The sequence below is a fragment of the Pecten maximus genome, chromosome 12, assembly GCF_902652985.1.
Source record: "Pecten maximus chromosome 12, xPecMax1.1, whole genome shotgun sequence".
Classification (NCBI taxonomy): Eukaryota; Metazoa; Mollusca; class Bivalvia; order Pectinida; family Pectinidae; genus Pecten; species Pecten maximus.
In genome coordinates, this window is record NC_047026.1 from 34,778,839 (window position 1) to 34,804,639 (window position 25,801).

The 25,801-nt window shown below is 34.9% G+C and overlaps 1 protein-coding gene across 3 annotated transcripts; it reads left to right on the forward strand.

Annotated features, from left to right (window-relative positions):
- The first annotated feature begins 4,152 nt into the window (after positions 1-4,152).
- On the forward strand, positions 4,153-25,568 carry LOC117339266. 3 transcript variants are annotated; one of them, XM_033900754.1, is made up of 6 exons: positions 4,153-4,212; positions 4,494-4,668; positions 8,206-8,302; positions 10,261-10,475; positions 22,096-22,226; positions 25,350-25,568. In XM_033900754.1, exons 3-5 carry the CDS (start codon positions 8,213-8,215, stop codon positions 22,187-22,189), a joined length of 399 nt encoding a protein of 132 aa, XP_033756645.1. In that variant the 5' UTR covers positions 4,153-4,212; positions 4,494-4,668; positions 8,206-8,212; the 3' UTR covers positions 22,190-22,226; positions 25,350-25,568. The 3 variants fall into 3 exon arrangements, with proteins under 3 accessions (XP_033756645.1, XP_033756644.1, XP_033756646.1); XM_033900753.1 differs by lacking the exon at positions 4,153-4,212 and having other exon boundaries at positions 4,465-4,668; XM_033900755.1 differs by lacking the exons at positions 4,153-4,212; positions 22,096-22,226 and having other exon boundaries at positions 4,507-4,668; positions 25,350-25,515.
- Positions 25,569-25,801: the final 233 nt, after the last annotated feature.

Genomic DNA, 25,801 nt, shown 5'->3' on the forward strand with positions numbered 1-25,801 from the left:
TATTTATGCAATTTATTACTGAATGTGCAAATGTGTGGACAGTGTCAATACCTATGTTCTTGAAATATATCTGTATTACATGGTTGTAGAATAGGATTTCCACATGTGTCGACCATATTTGAAAAGTGAACTAAAATCACGCACAATATATATATATATAAAAAAAATTATGCAAAAATAAATATGTCATAAATTCTCTTTAATTACTGTTTCAGTAACATAAACATTAATAAAACCATTCCGTGTTAACAAAACGAAAATAATTACAAAATCAATATTTACAACCTATATTTAGGTGGAGTCCAGGAATGTTTGGGTACAGATTTCAATTTCAATTTCTGGAAATATCATGAACATCGTGTTCACATCCAAAAACTGTAAGTGAGTTTTGAAATATTAGAATTGTCTTCATATTACCACATAATACTCCAGTGAAGTGAAAAGATCCTCTATGGAAAACAGTGGAATGTTCAGCTATGTACAAGGATTTGAATTTTGCCGAACATAATGTGTTATTTCCCAACATAATCTCCTTCAGTATCTATACGCTTTTGCCAGCGGTGTTTCAGGGCCTCAATGCCACTTTTATAGAACTCCTTTTCTTGACTGTTCAGAAAGTCATCCACTGCATGTATGACGTCTTCATCGGACTGAAAGTTGGTGCCTGAATTAGCTGTATTCAGTTTTGGAAATAGACGAAAGTCTGATGGAGCGATATCAAGTGAATAAGGCAGATACTAAAACAATTTAATGCCACAATCGTAAACGGCAGCCATGGTAATGACACACTCGTGAACGGGAGCATTGTCCTGATGGAATAACACACCTTTATTTAGCTTTCTGCGGCGCTTAAGTTATTTTAAAGATATTTTCCCGTAACTGCCTCAGAAGTGAAACATAGTATGTGCCATTGATTGTTTGTCCCTTTAGAGATAATCTATCAGCAGAATACCATCTGCATCCCAGAAAACAGAGGCCATAACCTTCCCAGCTGATGGAACATTCTTTGCCTTCTTTTTGGCGGTGGAAAGCCAGGGTGCTTCCATTGTTTCGATTGTTGTTTTGCCTCTGGGGTAAAATGATGGACCCATATTTCACCCATAGTGACAAATATGACAGGATCTTCCTCAAAAGGTTAAGATTAGCACGCAATGATGTGCGCCTGGTGTGCTTCTGATCAACTGTCAGAAGTCTTGGTACCCATCGAGCCGAAAGGTTTCTCATTGCAAGATCCTTGGTCAGAATGGAATGTATTCTTTCCTGTGTAATACCAACTCTACTTGCTATATATCTGCCTGTGACTTGTCTGTCAGTCCTAACAAGATCATGAACTTTATTGACCATTTCTGAGGTTGCAACATTCAGAGGCCTTCCAGGACGGGGGTCATCCTCAAGGCTCTGTCGGCCGCGCTTTTCACTGTAGCATATGAAGGAACATCTTTACCCAGTGTTGCTTCCATATCATTATGGATATCATTAGGTGGTCAATCTTTTTTTTATGCAAATATTCGATCACTGCTCTTTCACAGATTTAGTCCATTTTGCAAAAGCCGCTGGTCTTGTTTACTTTAGAGTGCTACCTCATCGGTATAAAGTAACCAAACGAGACCAGTCCTTGGGTACACGGACCTATATAGTCAGAGAATAGTAGGACTTAAAAAGAACATCCTTTTGAGTATCTCCTTCAATACGAGGCTACAACATATCGTACATCCCTCGTATCATTACCAACAACAACGTTTGGATATTCAGCTTGCGACTTTCGTTTATGATATTTCTTGAAACACTTCGCATACATGGCCAGCTATTGATCATCATTAAAGTTATAGCTTTTAAAAGATCAAGCAACCTATTGGGTTGTGGAAGTCTTAAGTTTCTAGCAGATTTTTGGTTTTAATGTCTCTTCTGAAGACAACTTTACAACCCGCACCTACACGTTTAAAGTTTCTGTCAGATGCGATTTTTCTAATTGGATAGAACGCTTTAATATTATATTTCAAATCATGAACATAGAAGCTATTTACTTGAAGAAAATGTAAAAAAGTAATGTCTAAAGAACAATGAAATTGGGGTATACGGGGTATATTGTTAGTTTGTGGTTCAACCTTTCCTGTTTCGTTAAAATGAATTATGATTTTTATCTGTTTTGAGACAATATGCGCTCTTAGTTTAGTAATTTACATATAGTTACGTAATTAGTTAATTTAACAAGTGCATCATTAGATAATTTGTGTTAAATGTATAGCGAAGCCAACTTTGATGTACCAATGTATCGGTGAGTGGTCTTTAAGGGTAAGACATTCTTAAGGTCGAACCCTATGGGAAATTACCATTGCTGGAAACCCCGACCGATATACATGTGTATCTATAACAACGTGCATATCTAAACGATGCATATTTGATATTAGAGTACGTCTTTGCATATTATAACGAGGAAATATGAAAAAAAGTGATTGGTATTCCAACAAGAATTACATTAATGGTTTAATTTCTGCATGCGGCATCGTCATGACTACTCCCGTCACCACATGTTGTACTATCATGATGTCTCCCGTCACTGATTGTGGCATCGTCATGACAACTTCCGCCACTGCATGTAGCATCGTCATGATGGCTCCCGTCAGATCCGGTAAGGTAGGTTTTTTTTTACTCCCGATGAACGTCAAAACATCTTAGCACCAACTCTGTGAACCGAGTCTCAGTGACGACCACAAAGTCTCTACAGTGTAGATTTAAACATGTCTGGGTGTGAGAGAGATAACTGTGAAAAAGGTAGTTTATCAGGCGATAGGGTCTATCGGGAATTACCTTCGAGTCCACCAATATGTAACAATCGAGAAAATGAAAGTGAGCATGGATCTAACGTCAGCAGCCTGCAATAGCAGTAGTCGGTCTTCTACTAAATATTCTTGCTTCTAAATCACCTGTTTATTCTTAGTTGGTCATTCATAAAAAAGGAAATTCCTCAAATTCATTAAGCGCTGAACATATTATATTATTTGGTGTTATTGTCAGGTTATCGGAACGACCATGGATGCACCGTGGAATTGTTTTTTTTTAAGAAAGTGGATGTGGCGCAGTGGTATAAGCTGCGGGTATTTCTTGCTAGGCGAAAAGGTGACGTGTATGAAAGGAGGTCAGATCACCATTTAGTAAACTGACATTCTACAGTCTTTATCATAGAAACTCCCCGGCAGTGGCCGAGTGGTTAAGGTGTACCGACACTTTATCACTAACCCTCCACCACTGGGTTGCGAGTTCGAAACCTACGTGGGGCAGTTGTCAGGTACTGACCGTAGGCCGGTGGTTTTTCTCCGGGTACTCCGGCTTTCCTCCACCTCCAAACCTGGCACGTCCTTAAATGACCCTGGCTGTTATTAGGACGTTAAACAAAAACAAACCAAACCCAAGTATGACATATCATTAGACGTTATAGGAGGTCAAAGTCAGATCAGCATTTAGTAAACTGACATCCTATAGTCTTTATACATCACAGAAACTCCTCAGTATAACATATCATTAGTCGTTATAGGAGGTCAAGGTCAAATCAACATTTAGTAAACTGACATCCTATAGTCTTTATACATCACAGAAACTCCCCAGACCACTATTTTATTTATTCCTTCTCGATTATCTCAATGCAGTGAAATGGAATCACCATCCAATGCATCCGTAGATGAAATCAATAAATTCTAAAGCTCGTATCATATCCATACACTTAAAAAAAGGTGATATTTGTTATTTGCGTTATATCCATAATTTTCAATAGCTATCCCATTTTCTTAGAAAGTTCACGTCCTTTATAAAAGTATTCCGGCTCAATAAAGATACTAAGTATTTACCCAAGTTTAAATAACATCAAGTATATTAGAAGGATGTTCGGCCTTGTATAACACAACCTGCATTTATTTCGTTTCTTCCCTGATATCTTATGCCACTGGGCTTATCTGAAGGAAACACATTTCTCGTTTATATCTTGTCCTGTTTAACCTATTTAAAAAGCCCCGAAATCTATGTGTGTTGAACTTCGATCCTGTTGACAAATGTGGGTTATTTTAATCGTTTTGTCCGACTGAGATAACAAAGTACACTGAACACATTTTCCGGACTTTGATTTCTGTTAGGACTCTTAATTAGGATTACTGTTGATATGATCGTACTATGCCACGTGACTCGTATGTTTCTGAAGCTTAATATAATATGCTTTTAAAGGTTTGTCGGGTCCATCAGCTTGAAAATCGTAAATCATCACATGAATATAACGCTTTTCAGGATAGTTTAACTCCTTTATTTTATCACAGTTTTGATGTCTTGTTGAAGAAAATAAAACATGGACCTCTGATTTGCTTCGATCATATTTTATATCATGTTTTGAATTGATTAATTGCTACATAAGTAAGCTAACAATGCGTTAATTTAGAAACTTATCTCATTCTGTTGATAACCTTCTTAAACAATCATCACCAATACATGTATCCACGTCTATTAACCAGGAATGAGCAAGAGGTGTAACATATTTTCGGTTACTTATGGGATGAGCACAGCTTCCCTCGTCTCAAAGGTCAGATTAACTGTCGACGTCAGAGTCAGTACTTATAGGGCAGAGATTCTAGATCGACATTCCATAACACGACAAGACAACTAAAACAACGGTTTTTTTGTGAGAAGGTAAGGCTTTCTAGATTAACTTGATTAATTGTATTGTTACTATTGATAAACTTATTAGTATTTATGATTTACACTTTATCATTATAATGGTATCTAACGACGCCACATATCACGTCATTTTCCAATAGATATAGACTTCTAGTGTGATTTATATACGTAAAAAAATGCTTACATTTTGTTTATCCCAGTTTGATTGAAAGAGTTTATATCGACTTGTTATACAGTGATCTGTTTCTGAGAGGAACATGACATGAATAGTTCAGTATTGACCAGAATGAAGTTAAGAGCTAACTTGGCACTGTGACATATAGGAGCAGTCAACAGTGTAATATCTCATAAGAAGTGTGAAGTTTATTTATATAGAATACCATGAACACTGGATATCATCCTTTGTCAGGTTTTAAATGAAGTGATGGGAAATTATGGAGAAACAATACATAGGATTCATTTGTTAAAAAGGTACGAAAAAGACACTAATTAGTATGTTGATCTATGGTTTTCTAACGATAGAAAGTTTGAACTCATTTACCGATTCATGTCAACAGGAATTTTTGTGTGAAGCGTAAATCGTTCTTGTGTTTTAAAATGAAAATCGTTCCAATTTCATTGTGATATGATACTAATTAAGTTGGTTTAACTTGTCGTGTAAATTTTCCTATATATGGCGTGAAGACATTAGTGGGATGACCAGCACACTCACCACGCTTTAGATGGGACGAGCACTGATAGCATTAGACTTTGTACGATAACTGATTTACCTATACTTACCTGACACGTAAACAAGTCCTACTAAAGGACTTATACATATAACATGATGATATTTGGTATGTTGGTTGGAAATAAACATGCAGATATACATGTGCCGTTATTTCAATTCATAATTGATAAAGCCAGTCCTATCCGGCAACACAGTACAGGAATATCAACAATAATAAACAACACAACACACGGAACACGAACCCCTGGATACAAATGTATAGCCATTTTATAACACTATCAAATCCTGGTGACATTTATTTCTTCAATGAATGCCATAACCCTATTAATGATATTAGCATTTGATATTATAACGTTGGTTGTCATTAACCAGTTTAAAATAAACTGATAGGAAATATAGGAATGCCTACTAGACAAAGTAATAGACAAGGTCAAATTCTACATCAAATGGTACAACATCGCTGATAATTCGACTTTGTCTAATGGGAGTTTTCCTTATTGGTGTTGATACAAAACATTATTGTGAAAATTATTATAAAATGATAGTTGCCTAAATATCCCGATCATAAACTTCGATAACAGAATATATTTGATTGACACAATGTGTGAATAGCAATAATAAAGTAATAAAGACAGTTTATTACATTTTTACCAGTGAAATATCAAAAATTATTCATTCTATAAATATCATATTTTTCACTAGTGAAAAATATCACTTTTGCTGATTTGACCAATCAAATTAATGATTAGAAAATACCAAAATAATTGACCAATCAGAAAGCACGACATATATGTCAACACCTAGAGTCGGGTAACTACTTTTTTTGTTTACATTAGGCCTAGTTAGCATACGGGGTAGGTGTTTCGTTGATAAAAAATGTAATAAAGAGAATATCTAACAGTGTCTTCAGTAATACCAAATATATTTCACTCGTGTGGCTAATATTTTGATATTTTTCACTCGTGCTGCGCAATCGTGAAAAATATCAAGATATTAGCCCCACTCGTGAAATATATTTGGTATTACTGAAGACACTGTTAGATATCCTCTATATATACTGAACGGTGAATATAAAGGACGACTACCAAAAATGTAGAAATAAGAAATTTAATATAAAGTTATAGTTACGGGTATGGATTATCAGTTATATTTGACAGGTATGGATTAATAGTTATTTCTGACAGGTATGGATTATCAGTTATTTCTGACAGGTATGGATTATCTGTTATTTCTTACAGGTATGGATTATCAGTTATTTCTTACAGGTATGAATTATCAGTTATCTTTGACAGGTATGGATTATCGGTTATTTCTGACAGGTATGGATTATCTGTTATTTCTTACAGGTATGGATTATCTGTTATTTCTTACAGGTATGAATTATCAGTTATCTTTGACAGGTATGGATTATCGGTTATTTCTGACAGGTATGGATTATCAGGTATTTCTGACAGGTATGAAGTATCAGTTATATCTGACAGGTACGGATTATCTGTTATTTCTTACAGGTATGGATTATCAGTTATTTGTGACAGGTATGAATTATCAGTTATTTCTGACAGGTATGAATTATCAGTTATTTCTGACAGGTATGGATTATCTGTTATTTCTGACAGGTACGGATTATCTGTTATTTCTGACAGGTATGGATTATCAGTTATATTTGACAGGTATGGATTATCGGTTATTTCTGACAGGTAGGGATTATCAATTATTTCTGACAGGTATGGATTATCAGTTATTTCTGACAGGTATGGATTATCAGTTATTTCTGACAGGTATGAATTATCAGTTATATCTGACAGGTACGGATTATCAGTTATATCTGACAGGTATGGATTATCAGTTATTTCTGACAGGTATGGATTATCAATTATTTCTGACAGGTATGGATTATCAGTTATATTTGACAGGTATGAATTATCAGTTATTTCTGACAGGTATGGATTATCAGTTATTTCTTACAGGTATGGATTATCAGTTATTTCGGACAGGTATGGATTATCAGTTATTTCTGACAGGTATGAATTATCAGTTATATCTGACAGGTACGGATTATCAGTTATATCTGACAGGTATGGATTGTCTGTTTTTTCTGACAGGTACGGATTATCAGTTATTTCTGACAGGTATGGATTATCAGTTATTTCTGACAGGTATGGATTATCTGTTATTTCTGACCGGTATGGATTATAAGTTATTTCTGACAGGTATGAATTATCTGTTATTTCTGACAAGTATTAATTATCAATTATTCATCATAAAAAATGAAAATAAAAATAGGAGCTACCCTTTGCAAGAGGTTTTCTTCGATTTCCTCCTTCATCTTTCTAATAGTCAGAGGAAATCCTCTTACAGGTACAGTATCCTGAATGTGTCAGAGAATAGGTACAATCATTATATGATGCAGTTTTATTCATCGCTGCAGAAATTGTATTTATTACTTAACTGATATTAAAACGTGACATTAACTGTCGTGTTCAATTTGATGTTCAGATTACCTTGAAACTCTTGAAAATTAACTTGAATGTATTTTTGTATAAAATATAAATAGCACTATTCCTGTGATCAACCATTGGTTTCATTCAACTAATCAATACATGGGTTTTACTCGTCAAATCAAACATTGGATTTCATTCAGCTAATCAATAATTGGTTTTTATTCGTCAAATCAAATATTTGATTTCATTCAGCTTATTGTTTTTGCCTATGCCATGTGCTACTGATCTTATACCATGTTATACACATATATTACGATTTATACACATTTTTGTCTATTTGATCGTTAGCCATTTGTTTATCTGTTGATGAATTTACAGAAACAAGATGGTGAACATGAAGCTGATACTTTTGGTGTCTCTGGTGGTGATTTACACCGAGGCAGTCCCAATCCAGGAGACCAGCCACAATCTCGTTGTAAGTATAGATATAGAGGTAACGTATTCATGTTCCCAGTTTCATAAATATTCTTTAACCTAAGGAAACTCATTAAATGGAAATTTCTATAATAGCAACCTAAGGAAACTCATTAAATGAAAATTCTATAATAGCAAAGCAATATAGAAATTTCAGGAAATCCAAGAATGCTTTCTTTAGGAAAAATATTTTGATGAAATCAGGGCCTGCGTAAATACATGTATACAAGGTAAACTAGTTGAAATCATCTCTAAAGTGGCGTTCTTCATTTAATGGATGGATCGGAACAATTCATTTTGAGTCCTGGCGAAATTTCCAGAGATGCTGTGTATTTAACAAAGAACACATGCATCATTACGAAACCATAATTAAAACACAAGATCGATTAAACGAAGGCAAAATATAAACAAATATAGATTTGCATGTAGACTCCTGAAAGGAACAGGTGCTCCGCCAGAGATTAAGCGCCTTCTCCTTCATCGATGACACCCACGATACAAATCTAGGTATCTAAGATAAATCGCAATCTCTAATGAATGAAAACTAGGGTGGTCATAACTGAGACACTAGGCATATCAAAGAGCGTCAAACAGGCCTGACTCCATATCGCATAAATAAATAGAATATTTTAATATGAAATCATGACGTCTTCATAAAACGTTCTCATAGACTTCATCAACTTGCATCTCTCGAAACTTTGTGTTGTTAACTTCACTGTCAGTTGCCGATATCTTTCACAGAAATAGTGATAATGAGACAGGAAACAGGTAAACACCTTAGGTAATGAATGCAGGGGTGTTGCTATCCACAAATGGAAAATTAACAATAGGGATATTTATATCATCTCACTTATCATACAACATAGTAATTAGCTGTCCCTATTTAGAAGAGTCTGAGTGCTTTGAAACAAAACAAGTCTTCCAACAGTCAGTCACAGTCTGTTCTCATCGGTATGCCAAAGATCTGGTCACCAAACTTCACAAAGATGGTATCTACCAGAATTTCAATAACTCTCCCGATTTTATCTTTGGTTTAATTTTGATGAGTGCTACACTCCCGTTATAGATCGTAACTATGTAGCGCTCGCCTTTCTGGGACTAAAAAGCTCTCATTGCAAGGGAACGAAATCGTCCTTATGTTTGGAATCGGGAATGGTAGTGTAAAGAGTACAAAAAGCAAACGTTTTTATGGAAGAAACGTTATTTAAGAATGGATGCTCAAGATTAATCAAAATATCTTCCGAGTTTTTCAAAATACACTTTTCATTCCTTCCACTTCTAGAGTGAACAGTATCCCAATAGGACTGTAGTCCTGACTTAATTATACCAAGAATGGTTGTGAGAAGTTTAGATAAAGGTTTAATCGAACAACTTCTCGAGACAATAATAAAACATTACTTATAATTAATGATGTATTTTTATGTACAAATAAAATAGATCAAATGCGAAAAATGATAACTTCAATAGCTAATCACAGGGAACTTTAAAATCAAAGCTATACCTAGGACCTAGAGTCAGTTCAGTCAAATAGGAAATGATGTGCATGGATGGGCTATACCTAGGGCCTAACCTCTTTACGATGGAGTCTTTAATAAGACACTGAGCACTGCAAAACTGGGAAAGATGTTCAACCAGTCAGTACAGTCAAATAGGTAATGCTGTACATGGATGGGCATGCCCGGAAACTACCGAAAAAAATTAACAACACATACTTTAGCGTTAACAACATACTCATTGTTGTAGCTATGCTGATTGATCGGGATATTATTAATGAATACGGTGATGTTGCAGTTTTGCATATACATGTAGTACGGGAGACGTTCAGGTGAGTCGTCTGTACAATGTTTCTGTCTATTCATAGGAGGGCGAAACATGATGTCCTATCAAGCACATTAATGTATCGTGTAAATATCTAAAGATTAATTCTTATTAAAAAGAATGCGGTTTTGTCTGTTACAGAAACGAGGAATTTTTGGTGATATTTGGCAATCGGCCAGAGAAACACTCACTAACCTGGGTACCGAGGTAGAGCAACACGTGGACAATGCACGAGAGGAAATACAGCGTTCTAGAGATGAAGCATTGACCAATCTGAACCAGATAGGAGATCAGTTAAGAAGTCATGCTGATACTTTGAGGGAGCACGTCCAGGATCACGTCCAGGTTATTGTTGAGTAAGTGACGTAATATATAACACTCTCCTGACATTAACTAGTGACGGTCGTCACTGTTTTTTGCCCTATCAACATAATAAGGTCATTTAAGCCGGCGTTCGAAAGGGATGGGACTACTGACAGACTCGTTTATAGTTTTATCACATTGAAATGCCACGCCAATTTTAAAGCTGAAAGTCATGCCTAGGGTAGCAGATACGAATTTATATAGAATACCAATTCTATAGGCATTGCGTACCAATTTTGTAGATACAGTATTAGTTTTATAGACACAGACTATCAGTGTTTTAGACACACAGGGTACCAGTGTTATAGAATAGGGTACCAGTGTTATAGAAACACAGAGTACCAATGTTATAGAATAGGGTACCAGTGTTATAGAAACACAGAGTACCAGTTTTATACAGAGTACAAGTTTTATAGACACAGAATACCAATTTTATAGGCATAGAATACCAATTTTATAGGCAAAGAGTACCAGTTTTATAGACATAGAGAACCAGTTTTATAGACATAGAGTACCGATTTTATAGACATAGAGTACCAGTATTATAGACATAGAGAACCAGTAATATAGACATAGAGTACCAATTTTATAGACATAGAGAACCAATTTTATAGACACAGAATACCAGTTTTATAGACATAGAGAACCAGTTTTATAGACACAGAATACCAATTTTATAGGCATAGAATACCAATTTTATAGACACAGAGTACCAGTTTTATAGACATAGAGTACCAGTTTTATAGACATAGAGTACCAGTATTATAGACATAGAGAACCAGTAATATAGACATAGAGTACCAATTTTATAGACATAGAGTACCAGTTTTATAGACATAGAGTACCAGTTTTATAGACATAGAGTACCAGTATTATAGAAACACAGAGTACCAGTATTATAGACATAGAGTACCAGTTTTATAGACATAGAGAACCAATTTTATAGACACAGAGTACCAGTTTTATAGACATAGAGTACCAGTTTTATAGACATAGAGAACCAGTTTTATAGACACAGAATACCAATTTTATAGGCATAGAATACCAATTTTATAGACACAGAGTACCAGTTTTATAGACATAGAGTACCAGTTTTATAGACATAGAGTACCAGTATTAAAGACATAGAGTACCAGTTTTATAGACATAGAGTACCAGTTTTATAGACATAGAGAACCAATTTTATAGACACAGAATACCAGTTTTATAGACATAGAGAACCAGTTTTATAGACACAGAATACCAATTTTATAGGCATAGAATACCAATTTTATAGACACAGAGTACCAGTTTTATAGACATAGAGTACCAGTTTTATAGACATAGAGTACCAGTATTATAGACATAGAGAACCAGTAATATAGACATAGAGTACCAATTTTATAGACATAGAGTACCAGTTTTATAGACATAGAGTACCAGTTTTATAGACATAGAGTACCAGTATTATAGAAACACAGAGTACCAGTATTATAGACATAGAGTACCAGTTTTATAGACATAGAGAACCAATTTTATAGACACAGAGTACCAGTTTTATAGACATAGAGTACCAGTTTTATAGACATAGAGAACCAGTTTTATAGACACAGAATACCAATTTTATAGGCATAGAATACCAATTTTATAGACACAGAGTACCAGTTTTATAGACATAGAGTACCAGTTTTATAGACATAGAGTACCAGTATTAAAGACATAGAGTACCAGTTTTATAGACATAGAGTACCAGTTTTATAGACATAGAGTACCAATTTTATAGACACAGAGTACCAGTGTTATAGACATATAATACCAGTTTTATAGAAACACAGAGTACCATTTTGATACAGAGTACCAGTTTATCTTTATAATCATAGAGTTTTATAGACATAGAGTGCCAGTTTTATAGACATAGAGGACCAGTTTTATAGACATAGAGTACCAGTTTTATAGACATAGAGTACCAGTTTTAAAGACATAGAGTACCAGTGTTATAGACATAGAGTACCAGTTTTATAGACATAGAGGACCAGTTTTATAGACATAGAGTACCGATTTTATAGACACAGAGTGCCAGTTTTATAGACACAGAGTACCAGTTTTATAGACACAGAGTACCAGTATTATAGACACACAGAGTGCCAGTATTATAGACACAGAGTACCAGTATTATAGACATAGAGTACCAGTGTTATAGACATAGAGTACCAGTTTTATAGACATAGAGTACCGATTTTATAGACATAGAGTACCAGTTTTATAGACACAGAGTACCAGTTTTATAGACATAGAGTACCAGTTTTATAGACATAGAGTACCAGTTTTATAGACATAGAGTACCAGTTTTATAGACATATAATACCAGTATTATAGACACAGAGTACCAGTATTATAGACACAGCGTACCAGTGTAATAGACATAGAGTACCAGTATTATAGACACAGAGTACCAGTGTTATAGACATAGAGTACCAGTATTATAGACATATAATACCAGTATTATAGACACAGAGTACCAGTATTATAGACATAGAGTTCCAGTGTTATAGACATAGAGTACCAGTATTATAGACACTGCGTACCAGTGTTATAGACATATAATACCAGTATTATAGACACAGAGTACCAGTATTATAAACATAGAGTACCAGTGTTATAGACATAGAGTACCAGTGTTATAGACATAGAGTACCAGTTTTATAGACATAGAGTACCAGTATTATAGACACAGAGTACCAGTATTATAGACATAGAGTACCAATTTTATAGACACAGAGTACCAGTTTTATAGATATAGAGTACCAATTTTATAGACACAGAGTACCAGTATTATAGACATAGAGTACCAGTTTTATAGACATAGAGGACCAGTTTTAAAGACATAGAGTACCGATTTTATAGACACAGAGTGCCAGTTTTATAGACACAGAGTACCAGTTTTATAGACACAGAGTACCAGTATTATAGACACACAGAGTGCCTGTATTATAGACACAGAGTACCAGTATTATAGACATAGAGTACCAGTGTTATAGACATAGAGTACCAGTTTTATAGACATAGAGTACCAGTGTTATAGACATAGAGTACCAGTTTTATAGACACAGCGTACCAGTGTTATAGACATAGAGTACCAGTATTATAGACACAGAGTACCTTTGTTATAGACATATAATACCAGTATTATAGACACAGAGTACCAGTATTATAGACATAGAGTACCAGTGTTATAGACATAGAGTACCAGTATTATAGACACATCGTACCAGTGTTATAGACATATAATAACAGTATTATAGACACAAAGTACCAGTATTATAGACATAGAGTACCAGTGTTATAGACATAGAGTACCAGTGTTATAGACATAGAGTACCAGTATTATAGACACAGCGTACCAGTGTTATAGACATATAATACCAGTATTATAGACACAGAGTACCAGTATTATAGACATAGAGTACCAGTGTTATAGACATAGAGTACCAGTGTTATAGACATAGAGTACCAGTTTTATAGACATAGAGTACCAATTTTATAGACATAGAGTACCAGTGTTATAGACATAGAGTACCAGTATTATAGACACAGAGTACCAGTATTATAGACATAGAGTACCGATTTTATAGACACAGAGTGCCAGTTTTATAGACACAGAGTACCAGTTTTATAGATATAGAGTACCAATTTTATAGACACAGAGTACCAGTATTATAGACATAGAGTACCAGTTTTATAGACATAGAGGACCAGTTTTAAAGACATAGAGTACCGATTTTATAGACACAGAGTGCCAGTTTTATAGACACAGAGTACCAGTTTTATAGACACAGAGTACCAATTTTTTAGACACACAGAGTGCCAGTATTATAGACACACAGAGTGCCAGTATTATAGACACAGAGTACCAGTGTTATAGACATAGAGTACCAGTGTTATAGACATAGAGTACCAGTTTTATAGACATAGAGTACCAGTGTTATAGACATAGAGTACCAGTTTTATAGACATAGAGTACCAGTTTTATACAGAGTACAAGTTTTATAGACACAGAATACCAATTTTATAGGCATAGAATACCAATTTTATAGGCATAGAGTACCAGTTTTATAGACATAGAGAACCAGTTTTATAGACATAGAGTACCGATTTTATAGACATAGAGTACCAGTATTATAGACATAGAGAACCAGTAATATAGACATAGAGTACCAATTTTATAGACATAGAGAACCAATTTTATAGACACAGAATACCAGTTTTATAGACATAGAGAACCAGTTTTATAGACACAGAATACCAATTTTATAGGCATAGAATACCAATTTTATAGACACAGAGTACCAGTTTTATAGACATAGAGTACCAGTTTTATAGACATAGAGTACCAGTATTAAAGACATAGAGTACCAGTTTTATAGACATAGAGTACCAGTTTTATAGACATAGAGTACCAATTTTACAGACACAGAGTACCAGTTTTATAGAAACACAGAGTACCATTTTGATACAGAATACCAGTTTATCTTTATAATCATAGAGTTTTATAGACATAGAGTGCCAGTATTATAGACATAGAGTACCAGTTTTATAGACATAGAGAACCAGTTTTATAGACAAAGAGTACCAGTTTTATAGACATAGAGTACCAGTTTTATAGACATAGAGTACCAGTTTTAAAGACATAGAGTACCAGTGTTATAGACATAGAGTACCAGTTTTATAGACATAGAGGACCAGTTTTATAGACATAGAGTACCGATTTTATAGACACAGAGTGCCAGTTTTATAGACACAGAGTACCAGTTTTATAGACACAGAGTACCAGTATTAGACACACAGTGCCAGTATTATAGACACAGAGAACCAGTATTATAGACATAGAGTACCAGTGTTAAAGACATAGAGTACCAGTTTTATAGACATAGAGTACCGATTTTATAGACATAGAGTACCAGTTTTATAGACACAGAGTACCAGTTTTATAGACATAGAGTACCAGTTTTATAGACACAGAGTACCAATTTTATAGACAAATAGTACCAGTATTATAGACATAGAGTACCAGTTTTATAGACATAGAGTACCAGTGTTATAGACATAGAGTACCAGTATTACAGACATAGAGTACCAGTATTATAGACATAGAGTACCAGTATTATAGACATAGAGTACCAGTGTTATAGACATAGAGTACCAGTTTTATAGACATAGAGTACCAGTTTTATAGACATAGAGTACCAGTTTTATAGACATATAATACCAGTGTTATAGACATAGAGTACCAGTATTATAGACACAGAGTACCAGTGTTATAGACATATAATACCAGTATTATAGACACAGAGTACCAGTATTATAGACATAGAGTACCAGTGTTATAGACATAGAGTACCAGTATTATAGACACAGCGTACCAGTGTTATAGACATATAATACCAGTATTATAGACACAGAGTACCAGTATTATAGACATAGAGTACCAGTGTTATAGACATAGAGTACCAGTGTTATAGACATAGAGTACCAGTTTTATAGACATAGAGTACCAGTATTATACACACAGAGTACCAGTATTATAGACATAGAGTACCAATTTTATAGACACAGAGTACCAGTTTTATAGATATAGAGTACCAATTTTATAGACACAGAGTACCAGTATTATAGACATAGAGTACCAGTTTTATAGACATAGAGGACCAGTTTTAAAGACATAGAGTACCGATTTTATAGACACAGAGTGCCAGTTTTATAGACACAGAGTACCAGTTTTATAGACACAGAGTACCAGTATTATAGACACACAGAGTGCCAGTATTATAGACACAGAGTACCAGTATTATAGACATAGAGTACCAGTGTTATAGACATAGAGTACCAGTGTTATAGACATAGAGTACCAGTTTTATAGACATAGAGTACCAGTGTTATAGACATAGAGTACCAGTTTTATAGACATAGAGTACCAGTTTTATAGACATATAATACCAGTATTATAGACACAGCGTACCAGTGTTATAGACATAGAGTACCAGTATTATAGGCACAGAGTACCAGTGTTATAGACATATAATACCAGTATTATAGACACAGAGTACCAGTATTATAGACATAGAGTACCAGTGTTATAGACATAGAGTACCAGTATTATAGACACAGCGTACCAGTGTTATAGACACAGAGTACCAGTATTATAGACATAGAGTACCAGTGTTATAGACATAGAGTACCAGTGTTATAGACATAGAGTACCAGTGTTATAGACACAGAGTACCAGTGTTATAGACATAGAGTACCAGTTTTAAAGACATAGAGTACCAGTTTTATAGACATAGAGTACCAGTTTTATAGACACAGAGTACAAGTTTTATAGACATAGAGTACCAGTGTTATAGACATAGAGTACCAATTTTATAGACATAGAGTACCAGTTTTATAGACACAGAGTACCAGTGTTATAGACACAGAGTACCAGTTTTATAGACATAGAGTACCAGTGTTATAGACACAGAGTACCAGTGTTATAGACATAGAGTACCAGTGTTATAGACACAGAGTACCAGTGTTATAGACATAGAGTACCAGTTTTAAAGACATAGAGTACCAGTTTTATAGACATAGAGTACCAGTTTTATAGACACAGAGTACAAGTTTTATAGACATAGAGTACCAGTGTTATAGACATAGAGTACCAATTTTATAGACATAGAGTACCAGTTTTAAAGACATAGAGTACCAGTTTTATAGACATAGAGTACCAGTTTTATAGACACAGAGTACAAGTTTTATAGACATAGAGTACCAGTGTTATAGACATAGAGTACCAATTTTATAGACATAGAGTACCAGTATTATAGACATAGAGTACCAGTATTATAGACACAGAGTACCAGTATTAAAGACATAGAGTACCAGTTTTATAGACATAGAGTACCAGTTTTATAGACATAGAGTACCAGTTTTATAGACACAGAGTACAAGTTTTATAGACATAGAGTACCAGTTTTATAGACATAGAGTACCAGTATTATAGACATAGAGTACCAGTTTTATAGACATAGAGTACCAGTATTATAGACATAGATAACCAGTATTATAGACATAGAGAACCAGTATTAAAGACATAGAGTACCAGTAATATAGACACAGAGTACCAGTATTATAGACATAGAGTACCAGTATTATAGACACAGAGCACCAGTAATATAGACATAGAGTACCAGTTTTATACAGAGTACCAGTTTATCTTTATAATCATAGAGTACCAGTATTATAGACATAGAGAACCAGTTTTATAGACATAGAGTACCAGTTTTATAGACATAGAGTACCAGTATTATAGACACAGAGTACAAGTTTTATAGACATAGAGTACCAGTATTATAGACATAGAGTACCAGTGTTATAGACATAGAGTACCAGTTTTATAGACATAGAGTACCAGTATTATAGACATAGAGTACAAGTTTTATAGACATAGAGTACCAGTGTTATAGACATAGAGTACAAGTTTTATAGACATAGAGTACCAGTTTTATAGACATAGAGTACCAGTATTATAGACATAGAGTACCAGTATTATAGACATAGAGTACCAACATAGACATATAATACCAGTTTTATAGACACAGAGTACCAATTTTATAGACATAGAGTACCAGTATTATAGACACAGCGTACCAGTTTTATAGACATAGAGAACCAATTTTATAGACATAGAGTACCAGTTTTATAGACATAGAGTACCAGTATTATAGACATAGAGAACCAGTTTTATAGACACAGAGTACCAGTATTATATACATAGAGTACCAGTTTTATAGACATAGAGTACCAGTATTATAGACATAGAGAACCAGTTTTATAGACACAGAGTACCAGTATTATATACATAGAGTACCAGTTTTATAGACATAGAGAACCAGTAATATAGACATAGAGTACCAATTTTATAGACACAGAGTACCAGTATTATATACATAGAGTACCAGTTTTATAGACATAGAGTACCAGTATTATAGACATAGAGAACCAGTTTTATAGACACAGAGTACCAGTATTATATACATAGAGTACCAGTTTTATAGACACAGAGTACCAGTTTTATAGACATAGAGTACCAGTTTTATAGACATAGAGTACCAGTATTATAGACATAGAGAACCAATTTTATAGACACAGAGTACCAGTTTTATAGACATAGAGAACCAGTAGTATAGACATAGAGAACCAGTAGTATAGACATAGAGTACCAGTTTTATAGACATAGAGTACCAGTTTTATAGACATAGAGTACCAGTTTATAGACATAGAGAACAAGTATTATAAACATGGAGGACCAATTTTATAGACATAGAGAACCAGTAATATAGAGATAGAGTACCAATTTTATAGACATAGAGAACCAGTTTTATAGACATAGAGTACCAGTTTTATAGACATAGAGTACCAGTATTATAAACATAGAGTACCAGTATTATAGACACAGAGTACCAGTTTATAAACATAGAGTACCAGTTTTATAGACATAGAGTACCAATATTATAGACAAACAGAGTGCCAGTTTTATAGACACAGAGTACCAGTTTTATAGAATTACAGAGTACTATTTTTATACAGAGTACCAGTTTATTTTTATAATCATAGAGTTTTATAGACACAGAGTACCAGTATTATAGACACAGAGTACCAGTTTTATAGAAATAGAGAACCAGTATTATAGATATAGAGAACCAGTTTTATAGACATAGAGTACCAGTTTTATAGACATTGAGTACCAGTTTTATAGGCATAGAGTACCAGTTTTATAGACATAGAGTACCAGTTTTATAGACATATAATACCAGTATTATAGACACAGAGTACCAGTATTATAGACACAGCGTACCAGTATTATAGACACAGAGTACCAGTATTATAGACATAGAGTACCATTATTATAGACACAGAGTACCAGTATTACAGACATTGAGTACCTGTTTTATAGACACAGAGTACCAGTATTATAGACATAGAGTACCAGTATTATAAACATAGAGTACCAGTATTATAGACACAGAGTACCAATTGATAGACATAGAGTACCGGTTTTATAGACATAGAGTACCAGTTTTATAGACATAGAGTACCAGTATTATAGACACAGAGTACCAGCTTATAAACATAGAGTACCAGTTTTATAGACATAGAGTACCAATTTTATAGACACAGAGTACCAGTTTTATAGACACAGAGTACCAATTTTATAGACACAGAGTACCAGTTTATAGACATAGAGTACCAGTATTATAGACATAGAGTACCAGTATTACAGACATAGAGTACCTGTTTTATAGACACAGAGTACCAGTATTATAGACACAGAGTACCAGTTTTATAGACACAGAGTACCAGTTTATAGACATAGAGTACCAGTTTATAGACATAGAGTACCAGTTTTATAGACACAGAGTACGAGTATTATAGACACACAGAGTGCCAGTATTATAGACACAGAGTACCAGTTTTATAGAAATAAAGAACCAGTATTATAGATATAGAGAACCAGTATTATAGACACAGAGTACCAGTTTTATAGACATAGAGTACCAGTTTTATAGACATTGAGTACCAGTTTTATAGGCATAGAGTACCAGTTTTATAGACATAGAGTACCAGTTTTATAGACATATAATACCAGTATTATAGACACAGAGTACCAGTATTATAGACACAGCGTACCAGTATTATAGACACAGAGTACCAGTATTATAGACATAGAGTACCATTATTATAGACACAGAGTACCAGTATTACAGACATAGAGTACCTGTTTTATAGACACAGAGTACCAGTATTATAGACATAGAGTACCAGTATTATAAACATAGAGTACCAGTATTATAGACACAGAGTACCAATTTATAGACATAGAGTACCGCTTTTATAGACATAGAGTACCAGTTTTATAGACATAGAGTACCAGTTTTATAGACATAGAGTACCAGTATTATAGACACAGAGTACCAGCTTATAAACATAGAGTACCAGTTTTATAGACACAGAGTACCAGTTTTATAGAATTACAGAGTACTATTTTTATACAAAGTACCAGTTTATTTTTATAATCATAGAGTTTTATAGACACAGAGTACCAGTATTATAGACACAGAGTACCAGTTTTATAGAAATAGAGAACCAGTATTATAGATATAGAGAACCAGTATTATAGACACAGAGTACCAGTTTTATAGACATAGAGTACCAGTTTTATAGACATTGAGTACCAGTTTTATAGGCATAGAGTACCAGTTTTATAGACATAGAGTACCAGTTTTATAGACATATAATACCAGTATTATAGACACAGAGTACCAGTATTATAGACACAGCGTACCAGTATTATAGACACAGAGTACCAGTATTATAGACATAGAGTACCAGTATTATAAACATAGAGTACCAGTATTATAGACACAGAGTACCAATTTTATAGACATAGAGTACCGGTTTTATAGACATAGAGTACCAGTTTTATAGACATAGAGTACCAGTTTTATAGACATAGAGTACCAGTATTATAGACACAGAGTACCAGTTTTATAGACATAGAGTACCAGTTTTATAGACACAGAGTACCAATTTTATAGTCACAGAGTACCAGTTTTATAGACATAGAGTACCAGTTTTATAGACACAGAGTACCAATTTTATAGACACAGAGTACCAGCTTATAAACATAGAGTACCAGTTTTATAGACACAGAGTACCAATTTTATAGACACAGAGTACCAGTTTATAGACATAGAGTACCAGTATTATAGACATAGAGTACCAGTATTACAGACATAGAGTACCTGTTTTATAGACACAGAGTACCAGTATTATAGACATAGAGTACCAGTATTATAGACACAGAGTACCAGTATTATAGACATAGAGTACCAGTTTTATAGACACAGAGTACCAATTTTATAGACACAGAGTACCAGTTTTATAGACACAGAGTACCAGTTTATAGACATAGAGTACCAGTATTATAGACATAGAGTACCAGTATTATAGACACACAGAGTGCCAGTATTATAGACACAGAGTACCAGTATTATAGACACAGAGTACCAGTATTATAGACATAGAGTACCAGTATTATAGACATAGAGTACCAATTTTATAGACATAGAGTACCAGTATTATAGACACAGAGTACCAGTATTATAGACATAGAGTACCAATTTTATAGACATAGAGAACCAGTATTATAGACATAAAGAACCAAGTTAACAAATACAGAATGCTGATTTGAAAGGCACAGAGTATACTGCTAAAGACTTTGTTTCGTCTCTGTCAATGAATAAAACTCAAAGTCTTCCTCACTGGAGCGAACGCTCATACACAGGTGTCAGGGTAGACATTAGGGTCTAATTCAGATAGAGGATAACAGATAAGATATCTAGTCGTCTCATCTGAATCGTGCAGTGAGGACAGCAGACAGTTCTCTTTACCTGTAGGGCTACATTTGTGTTTCTGAATTAAATACTATGAATTATTCTTTTGAAAGCCCCATTTTAACCTACGAGTTTATTGAAGTATATGATTATCCTTCTAAAAAAATTGGTGTAAATCTAAATGCCGTGTTATTGTTATCAGCCATTTCAATGATGGCGTTGAAGTTGAAAACGAGGATGATTCTTCAACTGAAGAGAACGTGGAAGATACTTCACCTGTAGTTGACCTGTCATAAGCGAATAAAATATGTTCAATACCTGTTAATATCACAGGTGAGTTAAAATAGCCATTTCCCCCATATCTATCACGAGGCATACCTACCGCACCTTGCTTTACCTGCAAACCTAGTACACACACTGTCGTATGTAAGTCAAACACCTCTCCCCCAGTACACACACTGTCGTATGTAGGTCAAACTCCTCTCCCCCAGTACACACACTGTCGTATGTAAGTCAAACTCCTCTCCCCCAGTACACACACTGTCGTATGTAAGTCAAACTCCTCTCCCCTAGTACACACGCTGTCATATGTAAGTCAAACTCCTCTCCCCCAGTATACACACTGTCGTATGTAAGTCAAACTCCTCTCCCCCAGTATACACACTGTCGTATGTAAGTCAAACTCCTCTCCCCTAGTATACACACTGTCGTATGTAAGTCAAACTCCTCTCCCCCAGTATACACACTGTCGTATGTAAGTCAAGCTCCTCTCCCGTAGTAAACACACTGTCGTATGTAAGTCAAACTGCTCTCCCCCAGTATACACACTGTCGTATGTAAGTCAAACTGCTCTCCCCCAGTATACACACTGTCGTATGTAAGTCAAACTCCTCTCCCCTAGTATACACACTGTCGTATGTAAGTCAAACTCCTCTCCCCTAGTATACACACTGTCGTATGTAAGTCAAACTCCTCTCCCCTAGTATACACACTGTCGTATGTAAGTCAAACTCCTCTCCCCTAGTATACACACTGTCGTATGTAAGTCAAACTCCTCTCCCCCAGTATACACACTGTCGTATGTAAGTCAAACTCCTCTCCCCCAGTACACACACTGTCGTATGTAAGTCAAACTCCTCTCCCCTAGTACACACGCTGTCATATGTAAGTCAAACTCCTCTCCCCCAGTATACACACTGTCGTATGTAAGTCAAACTCCTCTCCCCTAGTATACACACTGTCGTATGTAAGTCAAACTCCTCTCCCCCAGTATACACACTGTCGTATGTAAGTCAAACTCCTCTCCCCAGTATACACACTGTCGTATGTAAGTCAAACTCCTCTCCCCCAGTATACACTGTCGTATGTAAGTCAAACTCCTCACCCCTAGTATACACACTGTCGTACACACTGCCCTAGGTAAGTCAAAATATCGTTCTCCTTCGCCACACTATCATACACACACTGTCATATGTAAGTCAAACTCCTCTCCCCTAGTATACACACTGTCGTATGTAAGTCAAACTCCTCTCCCCTAGTATACACACTGTCGTATGTAAGTCAAACTCCTCTCCTCCAGTATACACACTGTCGTATGTAAGTCAAACTCCTCTCCCCTTGTATACACACTGTCGTATGTAAATCAAACTCCTCTCCCCTAGTATACACACTGTCGTATGTAAGTCAAACTCCTCTCCTCCAGTATACACACTGTCGTATGTAAGTCAAACTCCTCTCCTCTAGTATACACACTGTCGTATGTAAGTCAAACTCCTCTCCCCCAGTATACACACTGTCGTACACACTGCCCTAGGTAAGTCAAAATATCGTTCTCCTTCGCCACACTATCATACACACACTGTCATATGTAAGTCAAACTCCTCTCCCCCAGTATACACACTGTCGTATGTAAGTCAAACTCCTCTCCCCCAGTATACACACTGTCGTATGTAAGTCAAACTCCTCTCCCCCAGTACACACACTGTCGTATGTAAGTCAAACTCCTCTCCCCAAGTATACACACTGTCGTATGTAAGTCAAACTCCTCTCCCCTAGTATACACACTGTCGTATGTAAGTCAAACTCCTCTCCTCCAGTATACACACTGTCGTATGTAAGTCAAACTCCTCTCCTCTAGTATACACACTGTCGTATGTAAGTCAAACTCCTCTCCCCCAGTACACACACTGTCGTATGTAAGTCAAACTCCTCTCCTCTAGTATACACACTGTCGTATGTAAGTCAAACTCCTCTCCCCAGTACACACACTGTCGTATGTAAGTCAAACTCCTCTCCCCCAGTATACACACTGTCGTATGTAAGTCAAACTCCTCTACCCGTATATGACGGATGTAAGTATATCTACGTATTACCTGACTAAATAGGCAATTTCATATGCATGTACTTTCCTTGTCTTACCAAAGTATCGGACGTTCCTACGCAGCCGACCTCTGGTACAGGGTGTATCATTTTCAATGACCTAGTGTCATTTAGTTAAGATTGTTTAGAGTGTAATTAACTTTGCTCATGATGAAGTTTGCATATTGCCCTTTTGCACTGCACATGTCCAGAAATGAAAGACAATTAAATAAGTATTTCATTTCCATTATTATTGATGAATTGATTGTTGTCTCTTGGAACTTTTGATATTTTAATGAACAAGTTCATTTTTACATTTACATAGATAAATGTATTTAATAGTCTGATACATATAATTTTATGTAATAGCCTTATGTCCAGATTATTAACACCTTAGACTAATTTACATCTATTTAATAGTTTGATGTCCGAATTATTAACACCTTACACTAATTTATATCTATTTAATAGTCTGATGTCCGAATTATTAACACCTTACACTAATTTATATCTATTTAATAGTCTGATGTCCGGACTATTAACACCTTACACTAATTTATATCTATTTAATAGTCTGATGTCCGGATTATTAACACCTTAGACTAATTTATATCTATTTAATAGTTTGATGTCCGAATTATTAACACCTTACACTAATTTATATCTATTTAATAGTCTGTTGTCCGGACTATTAACACCTCATGATAATCAAAATATATTCAATAGTCTGATGTCCGGATTATCGACACATCGCAGTAATTCACATACATTTAAGCACTAATATTCACATATATTTGATAGTCTGATGTCTGGTTTATTTACACCTCACTTTAATTTACATATACGTTATAGCCTGATGTCTGGATTATATTTACGCATCTGATATTCGATGTTCTTTATTTCAATTATATACGTTGAACACGTTACTATCAAGACACATAAACCCCGCGTATTGAATTAAATAAACAACCTATATTCTTGCCCCTCATATCATTGGTAGAAACGGTGGATTATAAACCATTATTTTTCATGTATTGTTGTTACTGGAGCCTACGTGACACTAGCTGAATTAATTTTACTTCCACGTATGTGTTTCAGATGATTGGCGCTCCTGTCGACTCTGTCACCTGTCTCGATGTTTGTTCCTGTCCGCGTCACGTTAAAATATATCAACATTTAAATTAATGTCTTCTTATATTTCCTGTTGAAAATTATTAGTCTGAAATCATAAAAAATACTTTCTGAATAAAAACTCACACGTCCATTTGACCTCTGTCTGAAAACTACCTATAGAAATAAAGTGAATTTAAAGCATAATGACGTTGTGTATTGTTTTGATTTCGTCTATTACCAGAATCTTGGTAAGATATTAATATCACAGTCATTAACAAAAGAGGCCCTATGGGAACCAGGGAATTATGTCCAAGTCAAATCTGTATCATCAGAAACAACTGTTGTTTATACATTCAACAATTACTCTCCAGGCCGGGATTTCATTAACGTTCCGTAACTCAAAGACATTTCTTAACTTATCTTTTTTCATAGTAAAG

Excerpts from the sequence above, each read along its gene's own strand:
- LOC117339266 (XM_033900754.1), top strand. The coding sequence starts at position 8,213 with ATGGTGAACATGAAGCTGATACTTTTGGTGTCTCTGGTGGTGATTTAC. Across the intron at positions 8,303-10,260 it reads AGACCAGCCACAATCTCGTT|AAACGAGGAATTTTTGGTGA; the intron begins GTAAGTATAGAT and ends TGTCTGTTACAG. Across the intron at positions 10,476-22,095 it reads CACGTCCAGGTTATTGTTGA|CCATTTCAATGATGGCGTTG; the intron begins GTAAGTGACGTA and ends TATTGTTATCAG.